The sequence below is a fragment of the Camellia sinensis genome, chromosome 15 (assembly GCF_055761805.1).
Source record: "Camellia sinensis isolate YWXY chromosome 15, ASM5576180v1, whole genome shotgun sequence".
NCBI classification, from domain to species: domain Eukaryota; kingdom Viridiplantae; phylum Streptophyta; class Magnoliopsida; order Ericales; family Theaceae; genus Camellia; species Camellia sinensis.
Genome location: NC_138975.1, coordinates 139,945,061 through 139,968,789, shown reverse-complemented (window position 1 = coordinate 139,968,789; position 23,729 = coordinate 139,945,061). Strand labels below are relative to the sequence as shown.

The following is a 23,729-nucleotide window of genomic DNA, read 5'->3' as shown; positions in this document are numbered from 1 at the left end:
GGGTGAGATTATTAATCCAATGGATAATTAATGCATTTGGATAGTGACTATCACACTAAGGGTGTGTTTGTTTGGACGGACTGGATAAAAAGAGGGATTATAATCCACCGAACTATTAGCTGGGTTTGTATCCTATATTTGTTTAGTCATGAGATTAGATGTTTGGATTGGACTATTTTTAGTGAATCCAATGTTTGTTTGAGATATTATGGAAAAGGATAAATGCTCAAATGACTATTTTATCCTTTTCAATTATTTACTAAGTAATAGTAATATTAAACATAACTTTAATATTTTAATTATTTTTAGCTAGATTAAATAAAAATTTATTTTATTTTATTTTTTGCACAATTAAATAAATTTATTTAAAAAAAATTAAATATAAATAAAAATATATGTTATTTTTTAATTAAAATTTTTAATAAATTTATTTTAAATAATAATAATAATTAAATAATGAAATAAAATAAAACATCTATTAAAATTTAAATAATAAAATTAAATAAAATATAAACAAAATTTTAAAATAAAACATCAATAAAATATCTATAAAAAAATATTTTAAAAAATTAAATAAATAAAACAAAAATAAAAATTAAATTAAATTATTTTATTTTTAAGTTGAGACATTTAAATTTTTTTGAATTTTACTAAATATAATACATAATTAAATACTAGAGGGCAAAAACATAATTTTATTGTCTAATCCCATGGGATGAGTTATCCCAGGGTTTCTATCACACCCCTCATGGGATAAGATAGTCCCATATTTGTGGGACTAATAGTCCGGAGTAAAATTTTTCAAACAAACAATGGACTATTAGTCCGGTGGGACTAATAGTCCAATCCCACACCCTAGTCCTTCAAAACAAAAACACTATAATTTGATAAGATTATTAATAGCTCACTATTAGTCTTGTGAATCAAACATGATTTTAGAGTACTAACCTATGATGTGACATAATTTTGAAAGTTTTGGTTATTTGTACTTTGTATAATGAATGGGGGCTCATACTTTTGAAGTAACAATATCATAGCATATGTTGGTACACTAATTAGTATATTAATTGGTAGCACCATCGTATTTTTTTTTTAATCTTGAATAGCAATGCTTATATATATATATACACTAGCAGTTGGCACACGCAATGCATGCGCAACTTAAATAAGTAAAAATAAAATAGAATATTTATCATATATATTGTGTCTGATTCAAGTGTAAGAGTACTATTTATCCACAATTCGATCCTCATGCCCATTACTTGTCTAATGATTTTTTTTAATGACAAAATGAACACTTGGCATTAAAGTAGAGGATGGTTTCATGCTAAGATGTTCCCTTTATTAATAACTAGTAGCCGGGCACAAACGATGCGTGTGCAAACTCGTTTGGAATTATAACGTGAAATTTACATTAAATTTTCTAATAATGCACATATAAATCACATGTATAACTATGTATAATGTAACATTTGATATTAAGATATTTGATAAATAAAATATATGTATGCTAAAATTTGTTCAATTTTTTTTAAAAAAAAGTAATATTTACTAATCTTAACTACAGAAAACCTTACAACAAAAATTCATATAAAATTTTAATTTGGTAAGATAAGACCGAAGATCTTACAAATCTTGCAAAAAAAATATATAAGATACATGTAAAAATTAATTTACAAATAATGTACATTGATTAAATTAGAATTTTACGTTGTTAAAATGAGCCACAATTGTATACATGCGTACTTTGACTAATAGAGTATAATAATAATTTTTGATTTCTAATTGGCTTATTATATATAAAGGCACAAAATGTAAATATTATTAAATTTTTTTATAAATGAAACTAAAAAATTTAAAAATTACATTTTGACATAGATTAACATAGTCCAAATCAAATGGAAAAAAAAATCCCAAACTTTTTAAGTTTAAGTCTAAACAATTACACACATTTTATGCTTCACAGTTTTTTAAATATATATATATATATATATATATATATATAAATGAATATAAACTTACAATATAAGTTTTTTTTCTTTTTTTTTTCCATAAGGAACTTGATATAACATAATGGATCTTTTTATTTTCTATGAAAAGTATAATTAATAGTAATACACCAAAAAATATAAAAATACAAATTCAAGACTCTCAAAACACTTACAATTATGTAAATTTAAGAATACTGAAGAACACTAAATTTTTTAAATACACCCACAAAATTTAAAACACAACTATAAAAGTTATTTGTTCCGACCATCACAAACTCCTTAAGTTAACATAAAAAAAAAAAATTATAAATTTGATTTTTTTAAGCTTAGAAAAAGAAATTACATATTTGTTTAAGCCCAAATAGAATTATTTTACAATTATTCAAGTTTCAAGCATTACAAACCCAACGCTCATATAGAATATTTACAATCAAACAAATAGGTGTCGATAGAAAATCAACCGAGAAATTGTTTATTCTGAACAACACAAAGTCAAAAGTAACCTGCAAAAAATACAAACGAAGGAAAGTCAATTTTTTCTCCAAGAAATCTAAGAACATAGTTTTTTTTTTCTTTTACTTTTTAATGAAGAAAATAAAAAATGTAATTAATAATGGTACACACAAAATGCCAAAACACAAACCCATACTCTTGGAACACTCACAGAGATTTGATATACACAAAAAAAATAATTAACTATTAATATAAATAATAAAAAACCCCAAAACTTTTTTTTTAAAAAAAATTAAGACTATTATTTTTTTAAATAAAACAAATTTTATGAATATTGAATTGTTTTTAAAAAACACACACAAAATTACACAAATAAACAAACCAATTTTTTGAAAGCATAAATTATAAACGCACAAACACAAATGTTGATATAAACCAAGAAAAATAATAATTGATTTTTTTTTAACCTAATAACACAATGAAACATTTTATTTTGTTACTTTTTTTTTTTTATAGAAAGTAAAACTAACAGTATTACACCAAAAAAAAAAATATAAAAATAAAAATTGAAGAACTCATTTTATATGATTTTTTTAAGAGCACTGGGTTTTATTTTAAATAACATACACACAAAATTAAGTGAACAAACAAATCCAATTTTAAAAACTGAATTTATACACAACCCCCCCCCAAAAAAAAACAAAAAAACAAAAAAACAAAAACAAAAGCTTTAAAAAGTTAACTGTGAAAAAAAACCCCCCAAACTTTTTAAGTGTAATCTACGTCTAAATAATTGCACACATTTTATACTTCGCAAATTTTTATATATATATAAAAAAAATTTGAATATAAACTTGTACTATATGTTTTTTTTCCCCAAAGGAACTTGGTAACATAATGGATTTTTTTTATTTTTATTTTCTATGAAAAGTATAATTAATAGTAATACACAAAAAAATAAAAAAATACAAATTGAAAACTCTCAGAACACTTACAGTTATATAGAATTTAAGAACACTGAAGAACACTAAATTTTTTAAACACATCCAGAAAATTTTAAACGCTTAATTTTTTTATTTTTTTTTAACAAACAAATGACACCAATAATTCTTAAAACACTTACAGATAAAGAGATTTAATATACACTTAACAGTTTAAAAAAATTAAAACAAAGAAGTTGAACACTATTAAAATAACAAACAAATAAATCAAACCCAAACAATTGCATCAAAACACAAATGATGTACATAACATTATATATAAAATTGTTGTATACATTAACTTGAATCCAAAATAAACAAAACTGTGAATTTTCAATTTAGAGATGTGAAGGGGCTAAAAAGAGAAATGACCACCGTCGTCTTGGAAGAGGGTAACATCGTCTTTGACTTTGGAGTTGCCCTTGAGGACGACTACGGCTTTCTTGGCGGCAGCGAGAGAAGGAAATGGATTGGGGGTGAATTTGAGGAGGGAGAGGGGTGGAATGAAAAGAAGAGAGATGGGTTTTTGTTACGAGGGGTTGGGAAAGAGAATAATGGGTGAAGAAGAGTATGGGATGGAGTAGTTGAAAGAAGTTACTAAACGTGGGAAGTTATTCAATATGGGAAGTTATATTTTGTGAGTTATTAATTTATGATTTTATCCTTAATTATAAATTGCTATGAATTTAAAAATAGTATAATTATTGAAGAAGTTAAGGTTGTTTTAGGAAAATTAGTAAAAAACTATGAGAGCATGGCGTTATGACACCAAAGTAGTTGTTGGGAATTTCTATTTCCGTACACCAAATTACCTTAGTGCACACACTTAATGAATCTTTTTTATATTACATTTTTGTCCTACAATAAAAATACCAAAATACCCTCATCTTTCCAATAGAAACCCTAAGTTATCGCCGTTACTGCCTATCTCCAGCCCCTTGCCTCCGGTCGCTGTCCCTTCACAGCTTCCCTTCCTTATTGCCGCCCCCATCAACCACCACATCCACCGCCAACAACAACCCAAACGTCGTTGTCCTAACCCCAATATCACCATACACACCATTGTTGCCGTCGTTGTCGCCGTCGCCGCCGTCAAATCGTCTTTTCTCCTCCTCCGACGACCTTTTCTATCCCTCTTTCCCATCTCCCGTTGCTCATCATCGTTGGGATCTTGCTATTTTTGGTTGCCATCGCAATCGCGACACCTTCGCACTGGCATCCTTCGCATCATCTTTCCCACTCCATTTCAATTTCTGCAACCACTGAAACTGTCATAGCCAGCCTCCTCTCTCATCTCTTTTTCTTCTCTTCAAATCCTAGATCTGGGATTTTCAGATCTCTCTCTTTGTTAGTAATGGTGGTTAGGACTGCTATTGATTATCGGGGGTAGAGATTGGGCTGCAATGGTAGAGGAAGACGGGTAGCCAAAGGTGGCGGTTGAGGATAATCAGAGGTGGCAGAGACTGGTGATAATGGTGGTGTGAAGAAGGAAGAAGATGAGGGCATTTTTGGTGGAATAAGTTGTGTATTAAGTAAAAAATGAGATTTCAAATTCACTAAGGGTGTGTTTTGAGAAATGATATTCACAAAGAACATTTGATGTGTGAAAATAGAATTTCCTGTAGTTGTTGTCTTTTAATAATAGTATAGATATAGATATATACTCTAGCGGTTGGCACACGTAATGCGTGTGCAATTTAAATAAATAAAAATAAAATAGAATATTTATTATATATATATATATATTGTGTTTAATTCAAATGATAAAAGTCTTCTTTATTATACTATTTGCTTATAGTTCGAGTCTCATATCCATTAGTTGTCTAATGTTTTTTTATTTTTTTTTAATGACAAAATAGACACTTGCTATTAAAGTGGACGATACACTTGTTATTAAAGTGAAGGATGGTTTCAGGACACCAATTAAGGTGTTCCCTTTATTAATAGTATAGATATATATTTGTTGCTAGAATTTGAACTTTTAACCAAGAAGTCAAAAATTACTATAATTTATTACATCACTCTCTCTATTTCTTTTTATATCTTTTTATAAAAAGTTAAAAAATTAATAAAATAACTTATTCCCAACCCAAGCCTTCCCATGAATTAAGTGTAAATAATACAACAATGATTGTACATATTTCAAGTGTAAATAATACAAGCAGCATAATTTCTTTCTAACTCATGTATTGTTAATTTTGTATAATAAACATAAATAATGAGTGTAAAAAAATAAAAAATTAAAAAAAAATTAGAAGCTCCCCACAAAAGTGGAATCCATTCCTGCAAATTCTGTTCCAAGTGTCAGAAGTCAAAACTACACCACAATACACACAAATGACATGACCCCATCTTCAGAAACTCATTTCTTCTTCTTCTTCTTCTTCTTCTTCTTCTTCTTCTTCTTCTTCTCTCTCTCCTCTCTGCAAGTTCTAACTCACTCCTGGCAGTGGCTTTAATGACTACAAAATGGCACCTCCTCAATCCAAAACCTGTTAGTATTTTTACCTCACCACCTTTCTTTCTATGTCATTATATTAGATTTGAACTTTGGCTTGTTACAAAATTAGCTATCATATTTTATTTAATTTTTTTTTTCTCTATATAATTTACTATTGTTTGTGTTCTGTTCTTTTTATTACGCTATATTGGTTTGGATGGAAATGTTTTCTAATTTTTTTCTTCTTATTTTTTGAAATTTGGCATAATAAAAAATGAAAATCAACAAAAAAGACAAGTTTATTTGAAAATCAACAAAATTAGCTAATATCATAGTTTTCAAATTATTTGGCAAAATACTGCAGTTTCTAAATTGCATCTTAAGTCATTGTTTCAAATAAAATCGCAAGTTGAAGGTGCGCTTGTTTCAAATAAAAATACGGCAGTTCCTTCAACCCACGATTTCAATCTATGGTTTGCCATTGAATTTGTTGTTGAACCCTGATTTCAGCTTTGCAATACTCCAAACAAAAGTCAGATTAGCTTTCCCTTTGAACATTTTGACATCTTGGTCCTCATCTAATATATTTTATATATAAACAAGTAAGTTGAAATTCTTATGTTTGAGAGTAAAACAAGGGGCTAAGAACAAACTACAAATTCTACATGAACAAAAAACTACAAATTCGATTATCAATACTCACTGGTTCTACTTGTTTGATCTACTACTTGAGACTGTTACATTTCTATTTGGGACATTTTCTCTGATTATGATCTTGTTGCCCACATATTCCATAAGTCTGGTTAGGTTAACGTACTTCAAATTAGTTAATTATTTATTGGCGATCATGATTTTGCAAATAATTTGCCTTTGATATTGGTTTAAAATCAAAACTCACTTACTTTTCATTCTATAAAACTATCTTTTTTCCCCTCTTCTAATTGAGATCATGTGGCAAAACACTTATATTCAAGGTTTGTTTAGTTATGCCAGACCACTTGATGCATAAGAACCGGTTGCAAGAGTATACTCAGAAATCAGCCTTACAACTACCTGTTTATCAAACTATCAATGAAGGGTTTCCACACGCACCCAAGTTCAGATCAACCGTGTTGGTTAATGGGGAAAAGTACACGTCTGTGCATACGTTTTCTCAAAGAAAGGAAGCGGAACAGGAGGTGGCGAAATATGTGTTAGAGCGTGTAATGAAAAGGGAAGAAGTTGAAGTATTCCCTCTTATTCATCAGGAGGTTTGTCACAAAAAAGATAAGTTGGATTACAATCATGATGTATGCAAATTTTGGATGGTATAGGGTGTTTGGATGCATAATCACAAATTTATTGGCTCGTAATCTGATTTTATTTTTTTATTTTTTACAAGACAATACTTCAACTTCTCTAATCGCATTTAGCAATTTCAATCTGAGTTAATTACAACTTATTCATTTACCTTGATCAGTTTCAACAAAACAAGGACATTACTTGTACCCAATTTTAGACGTTAATCTTTTGTGTTATTTACTCCATGCTGATATGAACTCTGTTTTGTTAATTTTCAGTGATCTTTTTTCTCTGCTTTTTTGGGTGGATATGTTTATGGAGAGTCCTCTTTATTTTTTTTCCAGGAGATTTTGTTTTGCAAGTCAATACTGCATGAGTTTGCTGTCAAGATGAACCTGAATATACCCAAATATACAACTAGCCATGCACAAGGACTACAGCTAGTCTATGTCTCTTCATTGGTTTTTGATGGTAAAACTTTTACCGGTGAAGTCGCCGGAAGCAAGAAAGTGGCAGAGCAGTTGGTGGCACGTGCTTCCATTCAATCACTCCTCGGTATCTCAGAATAGACTTTTACTTGTCATCTCTGCACACATCTTACTAAGAGAATCTTTCTCTTATTATTCGGCCTGAAAGTCCTACTTGACTTTTATTCAACCCAAGCCCGTATACCAAGTTAGAATAGGCCTTGGACTGGGCTTGAGCCTAGGTGTTGAATCCCGGCCCGACCAAATGGCCTTGCTCTTTGGCCCATGCACGATGTGTGTCGGGCCCACGAGCTTGGTAAAAAATAGGAAAAAATAAGAAAAGGGAAAAAAAAATAATGAAAAGCTTAAAGTAGCCCCGTACCTTAACCTATTGGGCTTGCTTGCAGCCTGGCCTGACGCACTAGCCGTTCTAGGCCCGCCGGCTTAACCCCATGGGCAAGCTTGGGCACCAATTTTGCAAGCTGAGCGGGCCCAGCTTGATGCTGACCCTTCTCATACATGTGTTACAATTTGGAATGTATGTTATAGGATCCAATTCAGGGACTGTTCTCCGTCAAATTATCAAGGCTAAGGGAAAACATAATGCTTCGTTACAAATAGCAAACGATTCCGCCTTCTTGCCTATAACCGTTAAGCAAGGTAACGGTCTGATCTGTACGAGTAAATGAATCTACATAGGTTGAATTATGTTTGTAACTGATAATTTTAGGAATGTTTTTATTTTCAGAAAACTCTTCACAACAATTAACTAACATTCTGGTAAGTCATCATCAACTTGAATGAGAGAATTTAGTTTGCGACCTTGAATAAAACCGAGTATCTAATTTTTTATTTTTATTTTTTGATTCTATTGCTGCAGCATTCGGATGTTGGCTCCTTCTCTGAAGACACAATTATTGATTCTAGCTGCATTAGAAAGCGCAGACTCGAAATCAGTAATTGGGAACAGAAAAAAATGCGCTGTCTTGATCAGTAATTCGACACATGAATTAATGTATTGTTAAACATAATACATATGAGTTTATTACTCGTGTTTTTCTAGGAAATCGTTTTGAAAGTTAGGATGTCGGGGTGAATTAATGGTCACCCTGTACTGGGAATAGTTTGCCTTACTGTAGGCAAATGAGACAGACAATGTCTTTGTCTATCATCTATAATCTTCAGTGGCACTTTCCAAATTGACAATTTGCAGTTATTGTTTGTTAATCTCTGTTTGCTTTATACTTAACAGGAAAAAAAAAAAAACCACCCACAAACTTAAAAAGCTGCAATTTCAACGAATACAACCAATTGTGTTGTTTATGCTTATATACAGCCAGTTGACAGTGCGTGTTTTTTAATCAGTAAAAAGAATTTCGAGAAATTACAAAAACAATCTTAGGTTCGAGTCTTGTAACAAAATAAATTTTTTAATTTTGTCAATTTAATTTTTAATATTTTGATTTATTTTTATTCTAAGAATTTGTTTATTTTTGTTAAGTAAAATTAATGAAAAAAAATAATATTTTAGTTATTGTACTCAATGTAAGTGCATGAAAAAATATAATTTTTTATTGAGTTTAATGACTAAAATATTATTTTTTTCGTCAATTTTCCTTAACAATAATAGACAAATAGCTTAGATTGAAAACAAATCTAAATTGAGAAAATTAAAAATTTAGGATTTATTTTATTATAAGGCTCAAACTTTGGAGTTTTTATTTATTTATTTGTTTATTTTTATAATTTTTCCAAAGAATTTTTATAACTCAAAAATTGGAAACTAATCTAGTTTTCAGAAAATAGTTTTTAGACACTACAACATTTTCTTAGTTTAGTGACATTTGAAAGTGCCACAAAACTATTCTTCTAATGACATTTTTTGATCTTGTGGCATTTTAAACAAGTGCCACTTCTATCGGTGCCACGGTAGATATTTGCAAGTGTCACTGCACCATCATGGCTAAAAACTTTCAATGACATTTTAATGTCATGGTAGATATTATTTGTGGTACTATCAAGCGCCATTAAAGCCATTAAAAAAAGAGTTAGTGACACTTATAAGTGTCATTACACCATCAAGACTAAAACCTTTCAGTGACATTTTAATGTCATGGTAGGCACTATTCGTGACGCTATCAAGTGCCATTCATGACGATAATTCGTTGTAGAACGATTTGATCCGCTCTTGCAGAGACTCGAACCGCCAACCTCTCGCACCATAAACTTTATACACCACACTCTTTCCACTACACCTCTATAGCACCATATGATTATATATGCAACATATATTATTTATATAGTACATACATCTATATTAATATAAAAGTATATGTATAAACATAATTATTTTATTGAACATAATTTATGTAAAATAAACTATTTACTAGTAAAATAAAAAAAGACCATTTTTGGCGACTAAAAATATTTTTTGGTCGCCAATTCTATACTTTTGGCTACTAATTATTTTTTAGTTGCTAAAAAATTTAACTTTTGCTGACCAAAATCGGATTTGGTCACTGAAGATGAACTTTCAGCTACCAAAATTTTGGTCGCCAAAAAATTTAATTCCCGCCTTAGGATTTTAGTTCTCCCGCGCTAAAAATAATCACTTTTGGCGACTAAACTTATTTTTTAGTCGCCAATTATAAACTTTTGGCTACTAAAATTTTTTTAGTCACCAAAAAATTTTACTTTTGGCTACTAAAATTTTTTTAGTCGGTAAAACCCATATAATCAGTGACCAAACTTTTTTTTGGTCAAGAAATTTAGTCGCCGAATATGCTTTTTCCTGTAGTGTATATTGAGTTTAATTTATTTATTTTTAATCATTTACTACATTGTAAAAATTTTAAAAATATATTGGTATTTTTAAAAAATGTGCCACTAAATATCATTTTTTGTGGCATTTTCTAAAAAAATGCCACTAGTGTAGTGCCACTAAAGTATGTTTTTGTTGTAGTGAGGAAACTCTACCTTTTTTTTTTCCTTTCGTATTTTAATGTTTTCAATGAATTTTTTTAATATTTTAAATTTTTTTTTTAAAAATTTTTAGACACACCTTACATAAATACACTTAAAAAGTACAATATTTGTGAAAAAAATCTTTAAAAAATACACTACATACCAGAAAATACAAAAAATAATAAAATGAAAATTCAATGCATTTTCGTATTTTTTTGTATTTATTAATTTTTTAAAATACTTTTTCACAAATATTTTACTATTTTAGATACGTCTAAATAAAGTGCATCTAAAAAAATAAAAAATTACTTAAAATTTTAAATATATTTACTAAAAACAAAAAAAACACGAAAAAATAAAAAATTCAATTTTCAAAAAATCGAATTCAAAAAACTGAAACCAAACATGCTGATTAAGATTCAAGATAATTAGAATTAAACAAAAATCAAAACTACAACAAGACAATATAATAAGAAGGACAAATTACACAAATAGTTCCTATAGTTCGGGACTCGTGTCACTTTGGTCTCTGACTTTTCAATTGTGACACATTTGATCCTGAATTTTGAATCTTGTTATAAAAAAGGACAATTGAAGATACCATTATTTAATTTCAAAGGTAAAATCGTCAATTTAATAAAATATAAACTAATTTGACAAAAATAAAAGTCAAAAAATATTTTTAATTTTTTAAAAATTATTTTTATCCACCAATGATAACATTATGTAAAATTGATAAAAATTAATAAAAATTACGTGATTAATTTTTTATTATTAATTTTATATGATCATTATCCAAACACATAATAAAAATTAATTTGGTAAAAAAAATAAATAAATGTCTAAAAGATTTATCCATTTTACATAATTTTATTTTTAGTGCATAGAAATAATTTTTAAAAGTTTGACATTTATTTTTGTCAAATTAGTTTATATTTTATCAAATTGACAATTTTACTCTTGAAAAATCTAATGATATCTTCAATTGTCCTTATTTGGAACAAGATTCAAAATTAAGGGTCAAATGTGTCACAATTGAAAAGTCAGGGACCAAAGTGATGCAAGCCCCAAGCTATAGGGACTATTAGTGTTGACATAGGTGGGCCTATAGGAGCTTTTGGCCCATTACTCAGAACCCAATACTTAATTCAAACACTAAAGCCCAACACTGCTGAAGCTCAACATGGCATTAAGGGCCAATGACATCTAAACACATGGCAAACGAAGAACCAGCCACATCAGCAGACAAAAATCCTGCAAAGTTATTGCACCACACATCAGCCATTAACGAGTTTTCCTGTGGCATTTATTGCGATAACCCTTCACGTCGGAACGGAACAACCTCACCATGAACAAGGCAAGCTAGGACATAGACTTTCGGCCAACATGACGGCTCGGAGTGGATAAGGAAATGATGAGCAAAGGATATAAGTAGGCTTCTAAGACAAAGAAAAGGTTAAGTTCTCTATCTCTGTTTTTCCACTACATCTCCATCATCCACACCTCTCTAACTTGTTCGTCGGACGGTTTACTTGGGGACTCCCCGTTACCCGTTGAACTCTTGTGCAGGTCCCCCCGAGGGTTTGGTATCTCGGGCATCAGTTTGGAAAGCGTGGATCAAGCCGACCCGATTCGTCTGGAATTTCTCGTAACATCAGTTGGCACCGTCTGTGGGAAACCTTTCGCCCCGTGCGCCAGTTGTGCTCATTGCCGCCGGAGACCCCAATAACCCCTACCTGCCACCCACCAAGGTGGATTGTCACAACTAGATCCATGGCTTCTCACCACAATGTTGCCGACCACAAAGCCGACCCCACTAACCCAAACAACCCACCGCAGTACATGGAAGGACCTAACATCGTTAAGGCCAGGCCTCGATCGGGCACTTACCGACTTCAGGAAATGGAAGGTCGAGACCTCCCACACCCATGGAACGTCGAGCACTTGAAGCGTTATTTTCAGTAAAATGCCATGTTCCCTTTCTGTATTAATCAATTGCTGTATGTTCTTTTTTGACAATCTACACACGTGTTTGTTTTTGTACTTTTCACACATGGTGTAAATTTATGATCAATGGGTTATGCCTTAAATGACAACGATCTCATATCTCAGTTATCTGCGTGGTATTTCAATAACGCCTTGCTAAATTAAGTTACTTAAAGCCTCAGCCCGACTGAGCACGAAGGGCTCAGCCAAATTGAGTTACTCAAAGCCTCAGCCCGACTGAGCATGAAGGGCTCAGCTAGACTGAGTTACTTATAGATTAGTGGCTATACTTAATTAAAAATTCAGGTCCATACTTTTACATCTCTTAACATTCTTTACACTTTTAACTTTTCATTTTTAATTCAGTTACAATCTACACGCCTAGTTGCCCAAACCAATCTCTCATTTCTCAACACTTTTACACCATGATTTAAAGTTTCACACTTAAAGGCTTTTACATTTCAACATTTTCATTGTTAACATTCTTTGCATCATGGTTTTCTCCCAAGTTAGACTGGTTTCCCATTTCTCACCTTTTACCATGATTTATGCACAAGTCTTATTCTCATGTCCATTCTCATTATTTTCAAATCTACAAGAAATAAAGACAACAGTACGAAAAGCACAACTCATTATTTTATTTGCAAACTTACACATTGTTCACTACAGAAATTACACACACAAAAAAAAAAAAAAACAACAAAAATTTTATTTACAAACCACAACACGCAAAACACAAAAATTTTACATCAATCACTCGTCCTCGCTAGAGGCCAGGTCCTCCTCCTCGATCCCCTCGTCCAGGGGGGTCTGGGCAACGTCGTCTTCATCAATTTTCACTTGGCTAAAGTCCAAGTCTGGGAACAGCTCTTCCACTTTGCGTTTGAAGGTCTTCCAGCCGCTGTCCCAGAACTCAGCCATTTCATGCTTGTAGAAGTCCGACCGCTGGAAGCTCTGGATCACTTCTTCTTCACGCCTACTTCCAGTGGCCGTTCTCGACGGCCCAGCTCCCCCATCTCCCTCCCTTGCCATACTCCTGGCGATTGCGGCATCGATTGCTATCTAAAAGTCAGCAGACTCCTTGAATTGTTCCACCGCCGCCTTGCACAGGTCGGGATACCCTGCCTTCTCAACCGCCAGTCTAGCCTGCTCGTCCCCCAGCGCCTTCTCCAACTCCGCGATCTTTTAACCTGTTTCTTCTTTTTCCTTGATTGACTGAGCGCCTAGATCTTCATTACAGACCATGGCCTCATCCCACATTTCGTTGGCAATGGTGCAGGCTTTCTGGGCCTCCTCAAGCTTCTTCTGCTTGCCAGCCAACTGGAACTCGAGTGATACCACCTTGCGGCATTCTATCTCCAGCTCTAACTTGGTTGCAAGCAGCTTAGCATTAGCACGGTCTGCTGAATAGCCCTGCACTATCGCCAACACTTCCATCTTCTTGGCCTTCTGGGCATACTCCAGCCCCCTAGCACACGCACTCTGCACGACTTTCCTCCAGCCTCCAGTTTCCATCCTCAAACTTTCCAGCTGGGCCTTCACTTCCTCTAGCTTTGTCTTCAGTGGCTGGACCTCCTCTTTTACACGCGTCGCCTTGCTCAACAAGGCTCCTGCCAAAGTCGTCGCCTCTATTTGGGCCGAATAGAGCTCCCTTAGCAGTTCGACCTTTGTAAAACTCGCCATCGAGCGCACTGCCGCATCCTTCACCACGCCCAAGAGCCGATCTGAGGCAATCTTGGCTTCGCCCCCTTCTCCCTCCAATCGACCAGACATCGCTCGGGCATGGTATATGGCGGTCTCCCCTGCTTCTCCTTGAGGTACAGAGCCTCCCTTGGTTGATTGCTCCATCCCCTGTTCGGACCTAGTCGCGCCATTCTCCACTTGGGTGCCAGGGCCCATGGGATTCCCCATCCCATCTCTTGTTTCCTCCAGCTCCACCTCTGGGGTGACCTCTGCCATCCCCTCCTTCATCTTTTTCAACGCTGGCCCCTCCTCACCTTTGTCCACCCTCTTCTTCTTCTTCCTCTTCAACACAGCCTCCACTTCCTTGTTGCCTCTTTCCTTTAATGGATCCACTGGGGGCGGTAGTGGCTCAAAACCGCCCAAGTCCTTTTCCCCTAGCGGCTTAGGGCGCGGTCGGATTCTTTCCCTTGCGACCGATTTCGGCGGACGGCCTAACTGTGACTCTTTGTACTTATCGGCCTTGGCAAAGATCATCTTATCCTCCGCCTCTCGTGCCTTCCTCCTCACCTCAAATTCTGCTGGCGCGAGGTCCCCCCCGGTCGGCTACGGTCCCAGCCCCGAGGCAAATAAGGCAGAGGGTTGAACGAGGTCGTCCCACTTGACGCCTTCCTTCTCCCTCCACGCCTTCACCTTCTTCACCCTCTCCTCTGCCGCTGCCTCCAACCTTGGCTCCACCGACTTGGTTGGCACTCTCCATACTGTGCGCACTCTCACTCTCGCATTTACTGACATGTAGAACCACCGTGGCCTCCACCCCTTCACTGACGACAGCAACCCCGCCACCAGACTCTTACCCGCCGCCGCCTGTAAGGTCACCTAAGTTTCTTGCTGGCGCGAAGCCTTGTAGCAAGCAAAAAACTCATTCACTGTCATCGCAACTCCCTCGTTCGCTTGTGGCCACGTACTCACATAGGCCAATCATATTTTCCACGCATTCGGCATTAGCTGACCCGGCGCCACCTCCAACCGATTTAGTACATCCACTACTATCTGCGGGAGCAGCAACCTCAACCCCCCCTTCAATGCCTCTTCGTAGAGAGAAAACTCCCCCGGTCAGGCATCGGATGGCCTCTCCTTCGATGTCGGCAGCTTTAACTCTATTTCTGCGGGAATCTGATACTTCTCGCGCATACCCTCCAACTCCTCCGCGGTAAAGGTCGATTTGTTGGCCTTCGTGTGCTAGTGATCTAGCTTTACCTGACTGATTGGCTTCGCAGCCACTATCAGCGTGGACGAGCGGGGTCGTCCCGCCGGCTTCCCCTCACTCCCTACTTATTTCTCCGCCCTGTATTGCTCCGTCAGCTCCTCTGCGTCGTCGTCCCCCAATGAATCCAATCTCATGGTGGGCACATCATCTCGAGCCATCTCTCCTATATGCCTGCGTATAGTTTCAGACACTGGTATAAGGAAATTCACAAGGTGTTGCAAATGTGTATCACTCGACATAAACGAGTTGACTTCTAGGGCGTTCTAGTTTTTTGTAATAAGATAGTTAAAGCGGATAACCCCAAACTCCCAAGGCTTCCCTGTATTTCAAGGGTCAAGATTAACTTTTGCCAGTTTGAAAATTTTCAAATATTTTTCCAAAACCGCCTTTTCAACGCCCTCTATTAACCTATTCCTTCGTTTCTTGCCCAACGCCTAACCTACCCAATTTACGGAATTCTACCACGTGTACGGCCACGATCCACTGTCCCTTTCCCTTACCCCGCCTATTCCACTTCACAACACCATGTGCCCCGTCGCTCCTCGAGCCCCGCGCACCGCCACTCCCTCTTCTCACTCAGCCACCCCTCGCGGTCGACCCTCCTCTCAGTCACCCTTCTCACTCGGCTACCCCTTGCGGTTGGCCCTCCTCTCAGTCGCCCTTCTCACTCGGCCACCCCTCGCGGTCGGCCCTCCTCTCAGTTGATCTTCTCACTTGGTCACCCTTCGTGGTCGGTTCTCCTCTTAGTCGACCTTCTCGCTCGATCCTCCTTTGCGTTCGGCCCGCTTCCTCAACGGTCCTCTCTCCGACAACCTCTCACAACCCCTATTTTCTTTCTTATTCCCTTCGTTGGACTAAAGCTTCACTTGGAAATGGGGGACTACTGACATAGGTGGGCCTATAGGAGCTTTTGGCCCATTGCTCAGAACCCAATACATAATTCAAACACTAAAGCCCAACATTGCTGAAGCTCAACGTGGCATTAAGGGCCAATGACATCTAAACACGTGGCAAACGAAGAACCAGCCACATCAACAGACAAAGATCCTGCAAAGTTATTGCATCACACATCAGCCATTAATGAGTTTCCCTGCGACATTTATTGCGATAACCCTTCATGTCGGAACAGAACAGCCTCACCATGAATAAGGCAAGCTAGGACATAGACTTTCGGCCAACATGACGGCTCAAAGTGGACAAGGAAATGATGAGCAAAGGATATAAGCAGGCTTCTAAGACAAAGAAAAAGGTTAAGTTCTCTATCTCTGTTTTTCCACTACATCTCCACCATCCACACCTCTCTAACTTGTTCGTTGGAGGGTTCACTGGGGGACTCCCCGTTACCCGTTGAACTCTTGTGCAGGTCCCTCCGAGGGTTTGGTATCTCGGGCATCAGTTTGGGAAGCGTGGATCAAACCGACTCGATCTGTCTGGAATTCCCCGTAACATCAAGTGTAATTCACCCTAATAAGAATTAAACAAATATCAGAAGTACATTAACATTCAACATAATAAAAATTAGACAAAATTAGATTCTAAATTTCATCTAATTATAATAAAATCCAAAACTTCTTCACTGTCGTCAAAGCCAGTTGATCATTGCTATGTCCAAGTCATTATCATTTGTGTCCACAACACAATGAAGTTTTGGAACATGTTAGGCCAAGTCATTATCATTAGGCCCCGTTTGTTTTCAGCAAATAGAATAGAGGGGATTCATAGTGAGGGGATTGTTAGTGAGGGGATTAATAGTGAGGAATTGTTAAATTATTTTTATATAAAATAATAAAACAAATAAAAAAATATAAAAAATTAAACATTAATATTTAAAAAAAATTCCCAATATATAAAAAATAAAAAAATTTCTAATCTCCTCACTATTTTTCTAATACCATCTCTACCTCCTCCTTACTAATCTCCCTTCCAAGGCCTTTACTAATACCAAGGGATTAGTAATCCCCTCCCCATCTCTCAAAACAAACAACCCATATAGTAGTCCCACCTCACTATCAATCTCAATCCCCTCCCTATAACCCCAAACAAATGGGGCCTTAGTGTCCACAATACAATGAAATTTTGGAAGAGTTAGACGTTGCGCCTGAGTAAGCTCTCATTCATGGAGATTGAAGCCAAAGACATTGATCAAACCACTAGGGTTTTCAAAGTTCTTGCTCTTCTTCTCGTTAATTTTTTTTTTGAGAGGTAAAAAAATCATCAATTTGTATTAATTGGCATTGACGAAAAGCCCCAAATAGTTTTTTGAACTGGAATTCAATAATAAGTTGTACCACAACATTTCCAAAACTCCGATTATTATTTTCTAAAACATTATTGGCAATAAAATTTATATAATTGGTTTCTTCCAGTATGTCATTTTTAAACTAATAGACAATTCTTAAAAAATAGTCGTGCAATGCATATGAATCCGAGCAATGCATAGGCTCAATAAATAATTAAAAATGATTTTAAAATTAAATAATAACATAAAATTTATTTTAAAGTTATAGAAAAATAATTTAGAATTAATTAAATTTTAAACATTTTATTAGAATATATATATATATATATATTGCGATTCTTATGTCATTAATTATATATTTTAATTTCACAATAACAAATAGATGTCATAAAATAAAACTAATCGGTAAAGATGAAAAATATAGAATAAATTACAAAAAAAATTATATTTATGATAAAATAAAAATAAATTTCATTTTATAAATTTTTTAGTTTTAGTTTATTCTCTATTAAAGTTTGTCATAAAATTTTAACATACCTTTTAGAAATAAAACAATATACATTTTTTTGATAACCCAACCCGTACTCTGCTTAATTATACATGTGATTATGTGTTTAATATGAATTTGCAAGTTTGAATATGTGAATTATGTAAATTTGAAATACTATCTGTTGAACGTAGGAATATCTGTTGTAATTTCAACTTTGAAGTGAAACTGAAAGCCTTAGAGGTTCGATAAACAAAAACTGACTTCATATCTATGATTAATATGATTTATCAAGCTTACGGTGAAATTTTGAAAAATTACATTTCGTAATGATTAAATTGGAAATTTAAAGGTTAAGTCATATATGTTTTGGTCCACTTGTGTTCTTCATTTTTGTTGAGAACTCTAGAGAGTGAGTTAGAGAGAGAAGAAGAGGAAGAGCTAGGGATTGCAAAAGAATCAAGGGGTAAGCTTTAGATTTGAGTTAAGGTATGTTAATTTACTTACAATCTTTGTTTCTAACTCATCTTTGTTATGAAATCAAGAAGAAATTAGGAATTTGAGCTAGGGTTTTGAGTTTTATGGTGCCTTGAGCTAAATGCATGAAATTGAACACTAATCTCTCAATCTTTGTTTGATTTAAGTTCATTCTTGTGATTGACCCATGAAACAAACCCTAGATGATTCATGAAAACAAGATTTGTTGGAAGATTATTCATGGACATGTATTTTGAATTTGTATGTTATGAAATCTTGAATTTATGAAAAGATAAGACTTTGATTTTGAACTCTAAGCAAGATTGATGTATTTGAGTTGTGATTATACTTGTATAAGGTTAGTATTTCATGTTTTAAAAGAAGATTACATAAGATCTTGGCTTGAAATTGGGTTTGAAGACTCAATCTTTGATGAATTTTCGGACTGTCTGATTTTGCCCAGGTTGCACGAGTACCCACGGGCTCCGCACAAGCGGAATATGAACAAAAACAAGAAATTGCATTCTGCTTAAACCACTGCTCGAGCGGCCCAGTCACCGCACAAGCGGTCAAAGTGGGCGCACGTGCGGCCAGCCTTGTTTCAACTTATACCTGGTAACTTCAAATAAGTATATCTCCCTCATCCGGACTCCATTTTAAGTGATTCTTGAGCCTAAATTCAAGCCCTAGAAGTCTAGTTTCTAATGATGGTGGTCTCACGTACAAATTTTAAGTACACAAATAGATATACTCAAATTAGTGTAGGCTGTTTATTTTCTTTTAATCATTTCATGCCATTCCCTACCCTAACTTAGTTTCCTTTCACTTCTTGCTTTTTCCTTAAACCTTAAGTATGTGAACATGATATTTTTAATGAAAAACATATGGAATTTTTGTAGGAATTATGTAAACAATTGAGAGAAATTAAAGAATGGGGAACGATTGAACACATATGTAACGAATAAATCGATTGAGTAAATTGAAGGCAATGTGTTTTGAAATGTTATGCTTGGTTATGCTTCTGTTTTTTTTTTTCATTAAGGAGTATCATCTGACCAAGCACTGTGAGTAATAATATCATACATATATATTCTTTATTGTGTACCTCGAACCATGAATGGTGATTGGTGCCGACAATGCGATTTGATTGAAATGAGAAACTTCATTAATATTATATGACATGTGTTATATGATTGGGCCTGAGGCCGCTGGTTATATGATTGGGCCCAAGGCTGCTGGTTACATGATTGGGCTCGGAGTCGCTTATTATATGATTAGGCTTAAGGCCACTGGTTATATGATTGGGCCCGAGGCCGTTTGGTTTATACGATTATGGATATTGTGAGAACCTTATGATTATTTACTTATACTACTTTACTGTATTATTACTCATTGAGTTTCGCTCATCCAATTTTATGTATGCACATATAGGTGATCAGCAGCATGGAGCACACCCCTAGAGTCAGCTTTAGGAGCCTTTTTGTTACCTAATCAAGTCATGTCTCTGAGACGGAGTTTTGTCTTGACTCACACCACACTTTGACCTTATTTTGTTTTTGCTTTCATGGTCTTGGGTTGTAAACACTATGTACAATTTTCCTATGGCTTTTATATTTTTGATGGGCATATATATGTATTATTGTGTTACATGGTTAACTCTATGATTTTGCTCATGATTGGCACAACTCAATGGACTTCTCATTATTATATGCTTTCGTTTATGGCCCCATCAGCATAAATATTCGTATGATCGTTTGAGATTTTCGGTAATTTATGGATTATTGGCCGGTTATGACCCAAACTTTTAGGGGCGGGTTCGGGTCATGACACACACACACACACACACACACACACACACACATATATATTGATAAAATCATTAAAATTAGTCAAAAAACTAACCAAATTACACAAAAATTAATTAATAAACTTTTAAATTTTATTTTATGTTAAAATTTAAATTGTTTTCAACTGAAACGTGTACAATATTACAATATTAAATGAGAGCATATGTTTACTTTATATAACTGAAACAACTTACTTTTTTTTTCTTTTCCCAATGTGGAAATGTGTAAAATAAAATTTAACAATTGTTCAAGTAGGAAATTTATTTCGAATCAAACAATATTAGTCATTTAATATTTAATTAGGTCAACCTTTAGTTTATTTCAAATCAAACAAATCTAACCAATATTTTTGATAAAACCGCTAAGATCGCGGTTAAACCAGCGAATCAATCAAACAAAAAACGGTTCAGCCTAATCAGTTAGGTTAAAAGACCAACTAATTTATACAAAAATTAATTAATTAAAACTTTTAAATGTTATTTTAATTTTAAAATTTAAACTGTCTTGAACTGAATCATGCACAACACTGCAATATTAAATATGAGTACAAGGTTCATTTTATATAGGTGAAATAACTCACTTTTTCTTTCTTTTCTCGATGTAGGATTGTAAAATAAAAATTAATAATTGTTTGGGCGGAAAGTTTATTTCTAATCAAGCAATCAATCGTTTAATTTTTAATCATGTCAATCTTTAGTTTATTTCGAATCAAACAAATCTAACCAATATATTTTAATAAAATCGCTAAAATCACGATTAAACCAGCGAATCACTCAAACCTTAAATGATTCAGCCTAATCGATTAGGTCAAAAGATTAACCAACTTACACAAAAATTAATTAATTAAAACTTTTAAATTTTATTTTAAAATTTAAACTGTCTTGAATTGAAGCATGCACAATACTACAATATTAAATGGGAATATAAGATTCACTTTGTAAGAGTGAAACAACTCACTTTTTCTTTCTTATTCCAATACGAGATTATAAAATAAATGATATCATAGACTAATTAGAGTTTTTATTTTAAAATTTAAACTGTCTTGAACTGACTATGCACAATATTACAATATTAAATGAGAGTATAAAATTTACTTTATATAAGTGAAACAACACACTTTCTTCATCTTCTCCTGACGTGGGATTATAAAATAAATCATAAGCTAATAAGAATTTTATTTTTATATGGTTAAATGAAAGCAAGCCAATGTAAAAAATATTTAATTGTTTAAAATTAAGAAAATCAATATGAGAAATCGCGGTTAAATCAGTTAATCAGTTAAATAAAAAAAGGTTTAGCCTAATCGATTAGGTCAAACGACCAACTTATACAAAAATTAATTAATAAACACTTTTAATTGTTATTTTAATTTTAAAATTTACACTAACTTGAATTGAAGCGGTAGAGACCCTAATTTTTGGTAATTACACTTGAAACCCAATGCCTTAGGTTAATTGCATTTTAGTCCCAAATTTCATAAAATTTTACAAAATGGTCCAATAGAGAATAATTTTTCTGTAATTTATTTTGTATTATAATTAAATCCTAGAACACCACTTTATAATTGGAAATACCTTAAAACTTGATTTTTATTTATTTACCTCCTAGTTTCGAAATTAATTCATACATTTTATTTTTTTAGCCTATTTGAATATTAGTTATTTGAATATTTATTATTTATTTGAGCAAATAAATATCTTTAAATAAATATTATTATTATTTATTTTATTCTTTATTTGAGCAAATTAGTGGAACACAAAATATCTAGATATTTATGATTTTCCATAGTCTTTAAGCAAGAGGGTAGAATGGTCTTTTTAACCCAAATTCATGGCCTATAAATTGAGAGTCTTGCCTTAATTCCACACCCATATTTCAGCAGCCAAGGAGAGGGTGAGAGAATGAGAGTGTGATTAGGGGGAAGTAGAGAAGAAGAAGAAGAATGAGGAAAAAAAAAAGAGAATAGAAAAAAAATGTGCTTTCTTGAGTCAGGGTAAGAACACATCCCTTCCTTATCTTCTCCAATCCTTCACCCATCTCATCCTATTGTCTAGATGCCCTCTTGTGTTGCATATTAATGGTAAATAAGGTTTTTGATGTGTTTGAAAAGTGTGGATTTGATTTAGTGACTCTGCCTTACAAGTTTGTCAAATTATGTACTGCTACAACTTTTCTAATTTAAAAGAAATATCAAACCTATTTACTTCTCAAATCTGAATTTAATGTATAATATTTGTTATATTTAGAGCTTGTGATAATTTTATTAGCCCCCCCTTGTGTGATTTTAGGGCTTGGACATTGTGTTTAAAAATTTGGTCCTGAGTCTCTGAAAAATAGTCCACTTTTTTCAATTTTATAAAATTCTAGAAAAATCATCTCATGTTGATTCTTCTATCAAAATTTATAATTCTGAGTCCTCTTTCTAACAGAATTTATTTGGATGAAAATTATCGGGTAGATTGAGAGGAAAGCTAGTTTTCCCAAAGGGTGACAAATCTGGATGGGTTTTCGAATATAGCTTGTAAATGAATTTCTGGAGGTGCTGTGCAAATTCTGAGAATTGGAACTGAAACTAGACAGGATGATTTTTTTTTTGTGCAATTTCAGCCCCTAATTTGACCTGGAAGTATTTTTACCGAAGCATTCTTGTTAGCCCTGTAGAATTGAATAGTGCTGAAAATGGTGTTTTATCGTGTTATTTGTTTCCATGTATTTCAAAGCATGCCTAATGTTATTTGCTTGCCTTACCATACTTATGTATGATTATCATGGGCTATATTTCCTCTCTTATGTTTGTCTCATGCTCTTTTATATTACCGAATTACCGAATGTGACTAACTTGCTTGGCAAAAGATCTAATAAACGGGAAATGATAAGGGGTTGGCAATGGGGTGACGTTCACACTAGTGTTGTGGAATAATTTATACATATGAATGACATGAATTATGATGGCATTAAAACCAAATGAGTTAAGTCTTACGCAAGCGGTCTAAGCGAGCCCCTAGGTTGATACGGATGTATTCAGACTTTATGCGGTGGTTTTAGGATGTAAGCGAGCCCTTTGGTATGGTATGTGCAGGGTGTAAGCGAGCCCTAGGCACGATTTGGTATGGTATGTGCAGGGTGTAAGCGAGCCCTAGGCACGATTTGGTATGGTATGTGCAGGG

General features: G+C 33.9%; 1 protein-coding gene across 1 annotated transcript; it reads left to right on the top strand.

Annotated features, from left to right (window-relative positions):
- The first annotated feature begins 5,588 nt into the window (after positions 1-5,588).
- LOC114256165 (double-stranded RNA-binding protein 4) lies at positions 5,589-8,879 on the top strand. Its single transcript, XM_028195774.2, has 6 exons — positions 5,589-5,918; positions 6,849-7,114; positions 7,490-7,700; positions 8,162-8,272; positions 8,361-8,392; positions 8,493-8,879. The coding sequence occupies exons 1-6, from the start codon at positions 5,894-5,896 to the stop codon at positions 8,607-8,609; spliced, it is 762 nt and encodes a 253-aa protein (XP_028051575.2). The 5' UTR covers positions 5,589-5,893; the 3' UTR covers positions 8,610-8,879.
- The last annotated feature ends 14,850 nt before the right edge of the window (positions 8,880-23,729 follow it).